General features: G+C 38.6%; 1 protein-coding gene across 4 annotated transcripts; it reads right to left on the reverse strand.

The window, feature by feature from the left end:
* Positions 1–354: 354 nt before the first annotated feature.
* LOC101160327 (cytoplasmic polyadenylation element-binding protein 4-like) lies at positions 355–12,153 on the reverse strand. Of its 4 annotated transcripts, XM_023959316.1 has the most exons (13): positions 12,009–12,152; positions 8,895–9,996; positions 8,701–8,799; positions 7,911–8,004; positions 5,329–5,379; positions 4,744–4,767; positions 4,396–4,572; positions 4,148–4,237; positions 3,954–4,072; positions 3,725–3,839; positions 3,457–3,638; positions 3,184–3,301; positions 355–2,632 (listed from the first exon to the last, which is right to left on the reverse strand). In XM_023959316.1, coding segments are annotated over exons 2-13 (2,118 nt in total). In that variant the 5' UTR covers positions 9,942–9,996; positions 12,009–12,152; the 3' UTR covers positions 355–2,630. The 4 variants fall into 4 exon arrangements, with proteins under 4 accessions (XP_023815084.1, XP_023815083.1, XP_023815081.1 ...); XM_023959315.1 differs by having other exon boundaries at positions 355–3,301; positions 8,701–8,787; positions 12,009–12,153; XM_023959313.1 differs by having other exon boundaries at positions 355–3,301.
* Positions 12,154–12,952: the final 799 nt, after the last annotated feature.

Genomic DNA, 12,952 nt, shown 5'->3' on the forward strand with positions numbered 1-12,952 from the left:
CAGGAATACTGCGGAAACCACGTTACGAACTAAAAAGTAATATTTTAATAAGACCCTCATTATGTTTTCATGTGCAGTTGATCTTTTTAAATGCAGATCTCCTCTTTAAAAAGCCATGTTCATCTTAAACTGGATGGGGGCAAAGACTGGAGCTGTGTGTGAGCTAAATAACCTCCACTAAGACCAAAAATAAGCCTTAGCCTATATATAGCTCTGACCTGATTTAGCTCACCAGATGTGCAAAAAAACTGACACAGAGGTTTTAGGTCCACATTTTAAATGACTAAAACCTATTCAGTAAGGTGGCAAAGACTTTCCTAAACTGAAAAAATAAAATCAAAAAAATGAAGTTAATTTTCTTTTTCTCACATCTGTTTTATTCATTCAACATCTTACATTACAAATACTTCAAATGTATGCATACAGGTTACCAACAGTTGGCAGCAAATGAAAACGTGACGTTAGATTTCCATTTTACTTCAGTACTACAAACTGACTATAAAAACTGATGTCTGTATTGTAGCGTAAATAAATCAGGGAGAAAAAAATATATATATAAAAATTCAAACTTACATATAAATGTGAAATGACTTGATAAAAATCAAAATTTTAGGTAAAAAAAAAAAAAGTCAATAAATATAACCTTTCCCAGCATTCAAGTAAAAACTATTGAAATTTTGCAATGAAGCAATACTAACAGATTATTTTGTTTTTCATTTGAGAATGAGGAGCACATTACAGCAATTAGAAAAAACTAGACACGTTACCAAGTTAAACACATCACCCAAAAAAATATAACAAAGGTTCTGATCAAAATAATAGTTATACATCTCAATTGAAAATATAGCAAATGATACATACGTTATCGACCTAGTATATACAATGTTTTCAATCACAGTAGCATGGTAGTAGCAAAATAAGTAAATAAGCACAAAACTAATGTTAAAAAATAAATTCAGATATTTTTTTTCCTCTTTTTGAGAGACATCAGTATAAACGACAGGAAAACAAGTGTCCAAGACTGCATGATTTCTATGGATCAAATGACTTACACTGCGGAGAGCTGTTTCTGGAAAGAAGAAGTATTGCACATAATGGCTCAAAGTTAACTTGCAACATTAAATCACATTCAGGTTATGTCCCAAAGCATGCCACATCACAAATGGGGTCAAAAGTGATCAAGTTGCCTCAACTTGTTCCTACAGAGTGTCCTCTACGTTACAAAACACATCCAAAGTGTTGCCACGGTGTATATTGCATAAACATCAAGTCTGTGTGAGAAAGGCAGACTCCATCGGGTGAGGAGAGGCTACAAGAGAGGTGATCTCGAAGTGATAAGGAAATTCAAACAAAAAAGAACAAAACAAAAAAAAGGAGATCTAGTGCATTACATTAGGTCCTGCATTATCACTAGTCTTGTTATCTCTTATGCATGCCAAGAATAAGTAGAAGTTACAGGCAGTCTCAGAAAGAGGATCTAAATATTCAAACAGCGGATATTCACTCCAATCAGAGAGAGGAAGATTTCACATTGACCAAAGCCAACACCCTAATCTTATTAAACACAACTATAGGAGCAGAGTCGGGTTATATTCTCAAGACTACCAAAAAAAAAAAAAAATTACTTTAGAAAGGTCTCGTTATGCCTTAGGATCCTGTGATTATGTTTATTAGTAGAGGATAATCCATATATGACCATTTCTTTTTTTTTTTATTTCACAGAATCACACCAATGCACCAGACAATTTTTAGATTTACCAGAACTTAGATATATATAAAAGCTAATTAAAAATTATATTAATCTCTTTTTTTCTTTTAAATTAAGCTTACCATAAATGCAGATCTTTTAGTAACAAAGGTACAAAATTATTTTTCATCAAGTGAAAAAAAATGAGGTATTGCAAAAGGAGTTCTCCCATTTGTGAAAAATGTGCCTAAAATGACTATTGAAAAAAATATTTAGAAAAAGTAGTGCATAATAAATGTTTATATGTTCATGACAAAATAATCAGCTATAAAACACTTTACAAAAAACAGCAGGCCATGTATAAAATAATATTTTTATCTCTGTGACAGCAAATTTTTGCTACTACCATATCCAACCACAAGACTTGTGATAGAAGCTCCAGTCACAGTAGAGCGTGCAGTGGTACACTATGAGGACAGCTCAGGGAAACTAGACTGTGCATTCCCATTAGGTTAGTACTACGTTAGCATGTTAGCCTCCAGTGCCAATATCCCTGACAATATAAAATGAATAAATACTACTGCCAATACCTGAGCCCTGAGGGCTGTGTCTTTAATCACTGAAACCCACAAACCAAAACTCCAGCCTTTCCTCCGACTGTTACATGAGGACATCATCCTTAAACCCTCAGATGAGTGACCGTTTTTGTGTGTGTTTAGGCCAATCTTTGGTTTGCCCTTTCTGGTTACAAAGAATTTAAATAAACCAAAAAAAAAAAATTGTTCATGCCAAAAAGAAAATCTACAAGTGTGTGCCAAACTGAAGGGAGAATATCTTTTTTTTTTTTTCCTCCACCTTTGTCAACATTAGGTTGTTTGAAAAGCTCATCCATTAGAAACCATTTGCACTCAATGTTTGGTAAATTGGTAAAGATTTTCTCCAATCCTGCAAGAAAAAAAAATAGGTAAGAAAAAGCCACCCCGACTTTCAAAACGTTTGTATACTGATGTAGATATAATGCATCTCACTTCGATTTTATGTCACTCTTGACAAAAAAACAAAAACAAAACAAAAGCAGCTCAGCCAGCTAACACTAAAAACAAAAAAGTACAGTCAAGTAAAGAAAGAGAAAACATCAAAACCCAAAAAGCAATGCATCCATAAATGCTCATGCACACCTAAAGTCAAAACATAAATGGGATTTCACTCTTCTTTGTATTTACTTCATTTAGAAGTCCCAATTTAAAAGGTAAAAAATAAAAATAAATTAATATTTTTTTTAACTTAAAGGAAAAGTGCATGTTTTTTTTTTTTTCATATCATAGCCCAAATTCCTTCCCAAATTTCTTGGTCCCTCCCCCTTATCGTGCGGCGGCTCTTTTCGCCTCAGTTCCAGCGGAAAGAGATGTGTCGCGGCCGGTCCCCGCCCTCCTTCACCAGCGGCTTGTGGAATTCCCGTCCGGCCCGAGAATGGATGGCCGCCCAGCAGTACTCACAGTAGTACTGCAGACAGGTCACGTTGGCGCAAAAGAAAGGAGCGAACTTCCCCCCACAGCGAGTGCCCTGACATTCATCACACAGCTGGTCATCCAGGACATATGGCTTCACTTCCACCTGGAGGAGGAAGGAAATTGAGAACAGAACCATAAAAAAAATGGGTTAGCAAATAAAACAGACAAAATACAATAACCTGTAATGGCAGAAAATTCATAATTTATGAGCATTCACTCGTATTGCAGAGCGGAGCTGTAGGCATCAGATCAGCTTACCCGTTTATCAATCTCCCCGTGTTGCAGTTGCACAAATCGGGCACTAATGGCTGCAATGTAGCTTTGCTGATTAGAGAAGGCGACTCTCCCTGCGCCTTTTGGATACTTGAGTTCAGGGTCTGTATCAATCCCGGCGTAGCAGACTCCCCCATACAGACGGTCCATGATCATGGCAAGCTCAACTAAAAGAAGAATTAAAGACAGATGGGGGTGAGGCAATGTCAAGAGGAAACGCATTAAAAACGTCAAGAGCCACCATTTTGGATACCTGCACGTAGGGGGCGAGGAACACCCCCGACAAAGATGGTCTTCCTTGGGTCTAAAGGCTGAGATCCATCCATCACAAAATCACTGTCATTCAGGTTCCAGGGCCGGATCTGGACCTACAAAACCAAGACTGGATTTGAGACTTTCGTGAATAAAGTTTTTGACACTTGAATCAAATATAATATTGTACCCGTTTAAGCATGAAAGACAGAATAAACAAACACACTCACAGGTTTGTCTTTGATGGTGGGGCTTGAGACACACAGGTACAGTTTGCCGTCCTCTTGAATGCAGGCGTCGATCAGGGCCTGAACAGAGCTCTCATCTTGGAACAACAGGAATGCGTACCCTGCAAAGGATTTGCAGTCAGAACCATGAGTGAACACAGCGATCCAAACTAAAAACAACAAAATGCTCCTCTTACCTTTTGGTGGAAAGTAAGACTTGCTCTCTGCTTTGTGGGGCCAATCTACAAATAGATGACCAAATCGACGGAAACTGGCAGTAATTTCATCTGAGGAAAAAGAAAAATGTATATATATATATATATATATTTTTTTTTTACAGATCAACATCAATTCTCCAAAGGAGAACAACAATAAAGTAGAGAAAACAATCCTTGCAATTCCGATGAAAACATCAAATGAGACTGAAAAGCTTCTTTTTCTTCACCTTCATCTATATCTGGGGGCAACCCTCCGACAAACACCTTGCGGGAATACCGCTCCACTCGTTCACCGTTAAGGTGAGGGAAGCAGTGGGCTGAAACGAGTCCAGCAAGCCCCTGATCAACCGACTCATCCTCTGCAAACGAACGCTCGTCCTCCACAGGGAACAGGGATGAATTGCCTGATGAGGAAAACAAGCAGAAAAACGTCCATCATTCTGATAAGAAATAGAGAAAAGGTAGGTAGAGTGAAATTCAATTTAATTAATTTTATTCAGTTTTAAGACATTTTGTAAAACTAAGTTACTAGCTGTGACAAACATTTCAAGAAATATTTTTAAGACAAACTTTACCTCGTCTTCTGCCATAACTTCTTGCTGCATGTGGAAAAAGTCAAAATGTTATTAAAGTTTTATCTTTTTAAAGATGTAAAAAGAAAAATAGTGTGCAAAAAAACCTCCAGGGATTGAAATGAATCATCTAATTTATCAGCAGGAAGGAAGAATTCAAAAAAGCATTCATGTCTAAACTTGATTTTATTTGTAGTGCATTTTTTTGTATAAACAAACCTGCATCGCGGAGAAAAAGAATAATTTTGATCCTGGAAAATGGTTTTAAACTTAAAGTGACAAGAAAGCCTGATTTCAAGTCAAAGAAGAGAAAAACACAAACATTGTACCTGATTTGTAACCAAGATTTTTGCCACTTTTAATCAGAAGTATGCAATCTAAGCTCCTCTGCAGTTTCTAGGTAGTCACATGGCACCCATGTAGATCTTGATTGGTTTTATTTTTTTTACATATTTCTTTTCTTTTTTTTTTTTTTTTTAAATCAAAGCCAGCAAATATGCTTTTCACAAGGAAAAAAACATTTCCATGTGTGAGACAATCATTTCAAGACCTGGACTGAACTACAGTCCTGCCCTAAACGTTACATACCGTTCATAGGTAGAGGCCCATCTCCACCCTGGTGAGAGAAGCTGTAGCGACCTGATGGATATGAGGGGGAAAAAAGCTAACAGATTACAATTTTGGCATAAATGGATGCTTAACTTTACCGTTTTACAGTTATTCCCCTTTGTCAACTACCAAACATAGCAATTGCTCATTAAGGTTACTTTAAAATTTTAGAGTAGAACAGAAAACCGGAACAGAAAAACTGCTTGGTTCTAACCTGATAACAGCTATTAAGTATTCCCCGTCATGCTTAAGTTTAAACAGTTGTGTGATAGCGAGCGCAATTTATTCCTATTGAGATTACAAAAATTCTGAAAAATAAAGGGTGAACAGTTCATTAAAAATAATCATAGAATGACATAAAAGAGAAGAATATAGCAAACAGCATCAAGCTAGTGGACAGCAGGTAGAACAAAGCCGTTCTTTGGTAATTACATCACTTCTGCTCAATAAGCTGCTCCTCAAAGCTCAGCCATTTTGGGCTCTCATAACCTTTTAGACTCGAGTTGTGATTTTTGATGGAGTCGCTGCAATAACTGGATTTTTGGCCTGTTAGCCGACTTTGTTGGACTGCTTGGGATCAATGTTAGATAGAGGATTGAATATTTAATTCCACAACATGGTTTCCCCCCAAACAGTGATTTTAAAAACAAGCCTGAGTCATTACACTTCCACCACTGTGCTTGACACAAAACTTCTATTTAGTTCGCTTTTATTTTTATTTAAAATCCTTCAATAATCCAGATTCTAGCAGCAAAATATGAACAAAAACTATTAAATAAGTGAAGTTTCCAGAAAACTGCAGACGTACATTAACAAAAACAAACCCGAGTGGTTTGTGGATCACAGATTGCATCATTTTTTCAATTCCCAACGCAATTAATTGAATATACTACTTGCAAATTGTAGTGCAAATAAACTCTGTACGCACAGTTGCAGTCATCCCTGCTATTTAAAGGAACATCGGGGGTTCAGGTTCTTGTCCAAGAACACTTTGATACTGTGCCAGCACTGGGGAATCAATCCTTAGATCACTCACCCAATTAGGAAACCCTTGGTGACGATCAATTACACCAAGTCCGTTCGATCACCAGTGAAGGGGCAAATACCTGCCCCCATAGTAAAAGTGGAGCCAGTAGGAAGCTTTTCTCAAACACTACAACATTTTGATCTGGTTTGCTTTAAATCACGACATGTAAATTATGTTTACCATCAATATACCTAATTATTAAATGGGCTTAAGATTAGATGTTTTGGGTGTATAAATCCCTTCTGACATACAGTCACACAGACAGTCACAATACAGCACTAGTTTAAATAGTTAATCAGCTGTTTGGGAGGAGTGCCAGAGATAAACAGTACTATCCCCATTCTGTTGTTTTGTCTACAACAAAGGTTGAAGCATTTGGGACTTTTTTTCCCCCCAAAAGCTGCCCATTATCCCTTAATGTACTTGATATTTTCACTTACTCACACCTTCAACCATTTTAGTTTAAACCCCAAACATTGCTTTTTTTTTTTCTTTAAAAAAAAACAAATTCAAAGAAATGTGGGATAGGCAAAAAATTTACCTTCATTCACTCTACCTTTTTCATAAAAAGACATTTCAGTCGAAAACAAAGGGGATAATATTTTTGAGCTTTACCACTTATTTGCTGGTCTGGATGTAGGCAGTAACAATTTTACAGAATAAAACTGTTAGGAAATACATTTTGTCCACATTTTCTGCATAAATAACTGAAGAAATCAGTCCAATAATGATGTATATTGATGTTCTTAAGGACTAACGGTCTAAAGTTAGTTTACCTAAAGCAAAGCAAAGTGAAATCTGATGATTCTTTGGAAACTAACTTCTTAGAATTCCAGATGCTCTTTTCTGTAGACGTTGGTTCTCCTAAAAGCCTTTTCTGGAAATCATGAAATACCGCACTGAGAGTAAGATAAGATGCTGATAAAATGCAACTGGGTTTTTTTTTTTACCCAGTCTGCCCTGCTAATCAAGCACTATTTACACAATAAGAGTATATAAAAAATACTGTCGTTTTTTTGCTTAAATCAATTGTAGAGTTAGAATTCTCCATAACAAATTTTGTATTTTACAAGCATCTTACATTCCAAATCTAAGAAATGTGTTACATGTGAGATCCATATTCCGAACCATTAGGAGTTTCCTGCATCTGTATTCATTCTTCCCTAAAACAATAGATACTGTGACTGTATTCATTCATGTCCTTTTTTTTGACCCACTTTGATCCTTTTTTGAGCTTTTCCCTGTGGGTTTTTGTTAACTATGATTATGGCATTTTAGCCAGAATTCCAAAACTTTTAGGACAGTTTCTGCAGAGTCACAGAAATTAATTAAAATGTGCGACTTTGTCGGCTTTGAGTCCCTGTTTATTATCGTGCCTTTAGCAGTTACAAAACCTGTTGATGTGCTTGTGAAAAACAAAGATATTAAAGCCAAAAACATTATCAACTGCTTGTTTATCACATATACTTTCCAGCAGATAAAGAGGAAAGTGTGCAAAAATGTCACCTTCCAATTCTTTAAAGAGCAAACCAACCTTTTAAGGAATCCTGTTCAGCCCTCATAATATCAATCAGAGAGTTCTCCAGAGAGACCATGCTGAAACCATCAAAAGGTCGAGTTCTATCAGGCTGAAAAACAGAAAGAACACCATTAGCTTAACTGGTTATGTTTTCCTCCTGAGGAAAAACCCCAGTGAAAACCTCTGGAGAAACAGTTTCAGGACTCCCACAACTGCAAATGGAGAAAAGTATAGTCTTAAGTTTGTTACATAACCAAAACAATTCCAACAATTTAAATAAATGGAAAAAAATCTTCAAAGTAGGATTTTTCAACTTAATGTTTAAACACTAAAGAAAGAAACCAAAATTGCAGAGTAAATCCTAACTTTTCTTCAAGCAATAGAAGTATAATTAAACTATTGAGGGTCTGGGGGACTGGGCCATGAAAAGCCACAGAGGAGCACAAGACTTCTTAAATCAGAACAAAAGGGAACATGTGATGAGACCAGATGATAAGACTGCCTCCATTCAACCAAACCATCTAGATGTGACTCCAACAAATAAACACAATTATCAATTCATTCATTAAGTAGGCAGAACTGCAAGTATCCTGTTCTAGTAAAAGGCATATTTGTTTCATTTGACACAGATATGCATATTTAACTGAATTATAATCATTTGGCCCAACGCACTGAATTTTTAACATAAGAGCTCTGATTATTTTTACCAAATTCACATGAAATCTAAATGTAGAAACTAGATTTTCTTTTTTGCACTTGTGTTATTTTGTTGGCAATGAATGTATTATTGTATGCGTTCTCTCACCTGAAAGGGATAAACATTGTCGTTGCGGTTCATGTTGTCCTCTACCCAGCCCTTCTGATTGATGCCAGAATTATTTCGGAGGAACTTCTGTGAAGGAAGCTGTATATATATATATATATATATTTTTTTTTTTAATCAGTTTATTGGCATTTCAAAGATAGGATGCCATAAATTATGAACGTTTAAGTCTCTACCTGGTTGTTGGGAAAAGACTTTTTCATGGGAGATATCGAATTATGGCCAGTCATCCCTCCACCTACGCCTCGCCTGCAATCTCGGACGCCCTGTGTGCCTCCCCAGCCCCCATAACCGCCTGGATTCCAAGAGGTGGATGTGGGGGTGGAGGGGCTTTGGTAGCTTCCCCAGGGGGAGTGGGATTTGTTCTGGGAAGTAGCGAGGTGGGGAAGCTGGCTGAATGGTCCAGCGCGATGGGGATGTTGAGAGAAGGAGGTTTGGGGTTGATGGGGACTAGCTGGAGAGTGTCGGTGCTGCTGGACCCCGGGACTGTGTGGGTGGTAGTGCTGAGAATGAGGTGTGGGTGGATGGTGCTGCGAGACTGGTCCGATCTGAGGAGAGAAACTACCTCCAAAGCCAGGGGAGGGATGGGGAGAGAAGTTCTGGAAGAGTAAAGGAGGTCCGTTGGCATTTGTGCCAGCTGGACCTAGGAATCCACCAACATCCTCACCAACCACAGGAGACTGGGTGGATGGAACAGCAGGGGACCAGTTATTAAAGCTGATCAGGGAAGATGAGGAAGAAGTGGACTGTGCACAGCTTGTGCCCATTCCCAGGCTGTCTTGGTAGTCGAAGCTGCTCAGAACTGGGGACTCCATCCTCAGCTTCTCTTTTCCACCGCTGTTCTCCATGGAACCTTTCTCCAAGGAGCCATCTTCTGCCAGCGCCCCTTCAATCTCGGTTAGGCCTCCGCCAGACTCTGGCTGACCTGGAGACAAGGTTTGAGAGTGTGCCTGGACCTGGGGCTTTTCTGGCACATCCTGGAGGTCCAAAGCCTTGGACTTGTCTGGCTCCAGAATCTCATCTTGCATGTTAGTGTGCTGGGCTACAGGAGGGAACAGCCAGGCACTGCCCCCATTGGTGGAGCAGCTGTTGTTTATGAAGGAAGGGGGGCTGGGAGGGTTTGAGGGGAGATGAGACTGAAGGTGAGGAGGGATCCTCACAGGAAAAGCAGGTTTATTGCTACTGCCACTCTTCACCAGCACTCCAAAGCCGTAGTCCCCCATTAGAACCCCCAGTAAATGTTCAGTTTTGCCTTTGGCTTACACCGATGACTTTCACCTAAAATTTAAATAGAAAAGAATTCACTGACAATCTGACAAGGAATTAAACTGATTTCTAGCCAACTTGATTAAAGGGTTGTAAAAGAAAATGCCAGCAGCAATATTCATGAGATTTGCACCACTTGGACATTTGACATGAAGCCTCTTTCAGCTGTAGGTAGCGGACATGCGCTAGTAAAAAGAAGAAGCCACCCCTCCCTGCTTGTCCCGTGTGAACACCATTGGTGAAAGGCGCATTCAAAAATTGCAGAGTGTGTACGCAGACTAAGAGGTTTACTGAAACAAAACATGTTGGGTAATTAAAAACTCACTGTGGTCATCTTTGAATTGATTTTCAAAGCATTCCCAGTGGTTTTTTAAGTATGATTTAGCCAAAATAATTAAAAAAAAAAAAAACCTTTGCAGAGCTGCAGTAATTCATTACAAATTGGCACCTGTGGGCGGGACCATTGGCACAGATGCTCTCCTGCCATCTTACAGCCACTCACACTGCAAACCTAACACGACCTACGCAACAAAAATGGCGAGCCACGTTGGAGCTATCCAGCTGTACAGTTTAGTGAGATGCCAGCTCGCACGAGGAAAACAAAGACGTCGTCTACAAGTGGATGCATAGGAATGGAGCGCAGCAGGGAGCGTGGCCCTCCGATTGTAGATTTTGCGCAACAACTACAACCTTTTTCAAACAACATTTTTCGGTCTGTTCCTTATTTACCACAATTTGGATAAAGAAATTTTCAGAAATGCAATTCTAATGTTATTTATATATACCTTCCATCATGAGAAAAATGCTACAAAAACACGTCAACACAATTTTCGTTGAAGTGGGTCTGTTAAAATGTGTAAAAAAACAAACAAAAAAACCTTAGAGACAGACATAACACTTGCTGTTTGTAATTATTATACAGCAAAGTGAAAATTAAAAGGTTAAACCCAACTCTTTAACCACAAATATTTAATAATAACTCTCTTGGAGAGACCTCCAACAGAGGAAGACAGGTTTTTTTTTTTAACTTATAATTTAGCAAAGGATTTGTTGAACTAAATAGTGACTTTATTTAAAATATATTTCAAAGTCTGGATATATACACATATTCTCCATTTTAGACTGTAAATTCTATGCTTAAATTGTTTTTTTAAACGAAAACCAAAACAGTAAATACCTCAGTAATATTATTTTTGAAGTAACGCGAGTACAATATTTGGATACTTTACCCAGCTCTGCTCGAGATAAGCTTCCCCAAAAGAGTGAATGTGCTTGAGCTGCACCCTGCCTGGTCTTGTGATGCAATCAATGAGATTAAATCATTGACTGGCTTAGCCATGGGAGGCCTGGGTGAAATATAACACTAGCAGTCAGGCAACGACGGAAAACACCCAACCTAACCAGAACAGAGCAAATAAAAAGGTTCTGGGTGACGCCTGAAAAGGTCATTTCACAGCTAGCAGCAAGCTAACAGCTGCTCCGTCACCTTCCATGTGCCTTTTTAAATAACCACACAACTGTTAAATATGAAGTGTTTTACATCGAGACATTTAAGCGTCCTGACGGGTGAAGGCACCAACATATACAGACTTATTTCTCAATCCCCCCCCGGCCTAATCTCCTCATAAGCATTTAAATACAGGGAAATGTTGATGACGTCTCATGTCTGTTCTAAATCTAGGGTAGTTCCCTTCACCGAGGCGCTAGGCTAGGAGACTAGCCGACACACGCAGAGACGGTTTTCTAGCACATTTGCCAACTCATCTCCTTCAAAGTCTAGGTGTCGCGAGCGCCGAGCACCATTATCGGCAGCGTAACATTATCCGTACCGTGACAAGTTCGAAATAGCGCATGGCTCTTTAAACGACCTCGTCTGTTTCGCGTCCTGTACGTTCAATGTCACACACAGAGCATACGAATCCTTGTCATCATTTTTCACATCTCGAAATAACGCGACGCAGACTCAGCTAGTCCCTCGCAAGCCGAAGCGCGCGCGCGTTCGGTTGTATGTGCGCTGTAGGTACCTTTAGTTCGGCGTCATGACCTTATCGTTCAGATGTTACCACATTTTAGCATTTTGCCCTTTTTTTCTGCATTTCTCTAACCAGCCGGTGTAAATGGTCTCTTCTCTCTTCTGGATGACAGCTGGGCCAGTCGGGAAACACTTCCGTCTACAAGCCCCGCCTTCACCGACAACCACCAGCCACTGCGCGCAAGGATTTCCCTGTGACACCCCGCCCACCCTAATCAGAATCCGATATCTGATTGGATAATTGTCGTGGAGGTTGTCCTACAGCGATCCTTCTCAATGAATGGCAGATTCATTTGCTCCCCAATAAGGACGCTACGAAATCATCAGTACTAAGAATATATATCCTTTTATGGCATGACTCAGTGAGTCTAAACCCATTCCGTCCCTTAAAACATACTAATCATAATCATTAAAAAATAAACAAAACTTGAACGTTTTGAGTGCCACGTTTCAATTCTGCAACCATTCATTCGGAAAACAGAAGAATTAATTTGCCTAAACAAATGTTAACCTCACCCTGTGTGACAGACTGAAGGACACATTTGGCCCAAAATCAATGACAAAGACTGCATAGCTATTCCATTCAAAATATATGCCACCATTTTTAGAGAATTAATGAACTATTCATTTCATGCTGGTTACATTTGTGCTGTGATATCACCATGAAATTCCTTGGCAAAAGGTAGTCCATTTAATAGTACTACAAGTATACTTAGTCTATATACTAAAAGTGAGGCAGTCTACTTTAAGTTTATTCTTTATATACTATTTTTAGCCAATTTCATAGACTTAAAATGTTCAAATTTAGTTAAAAGAGTTAGTATACCCCTACACATGTACATGGCCTATACTTGCTATATTCAGACTTATACTTAAGTATACATTGTATACAAAAAACGTGTACTACGTTTTGCTAAGGGATGATTAAAATCTCAT

Source organism: Oryzias latipes, chromosome 10 (genome assembly GCF_002234675.1).
Source record: "Oryzias latipes chromosome 10, ASM223467v1".
Lineage (NCBI taxonomy): Eukaryota > Metazoa > Chordata > Actinopteri > Beloniformes > Adrianichthyidae > Oryzias > Oryzias latipes.

What these genes read in the sequence shown, in the direction of transcription:
- LOC101160327 (XM_023959313.1), bottom strand. Translation starts at nt 9,941, where the DNA reads ATGGGGGACTACGGCTTTGGAGTGCTGGTGAAGAGTGGCAGTAGCAAT. An exon ending in TGAACAGGATTCCTTAAAAG is followed by an intron (nt 5,380 to 7,910) that starts GTTGGTTTGCTC and finishes CATATCCATCAG; the next exon opens with GTCGCTACAGCTTCTCTCAC. An exon ending in TGGGCCTCTACCTATGAACG is followed by an intron (nt 4,768 to 5,328) that starts GTATGTAACGTT and finishes TTCCACATGCAG; the next exon opens with CAAGAAGTTATGGCAGAAGA.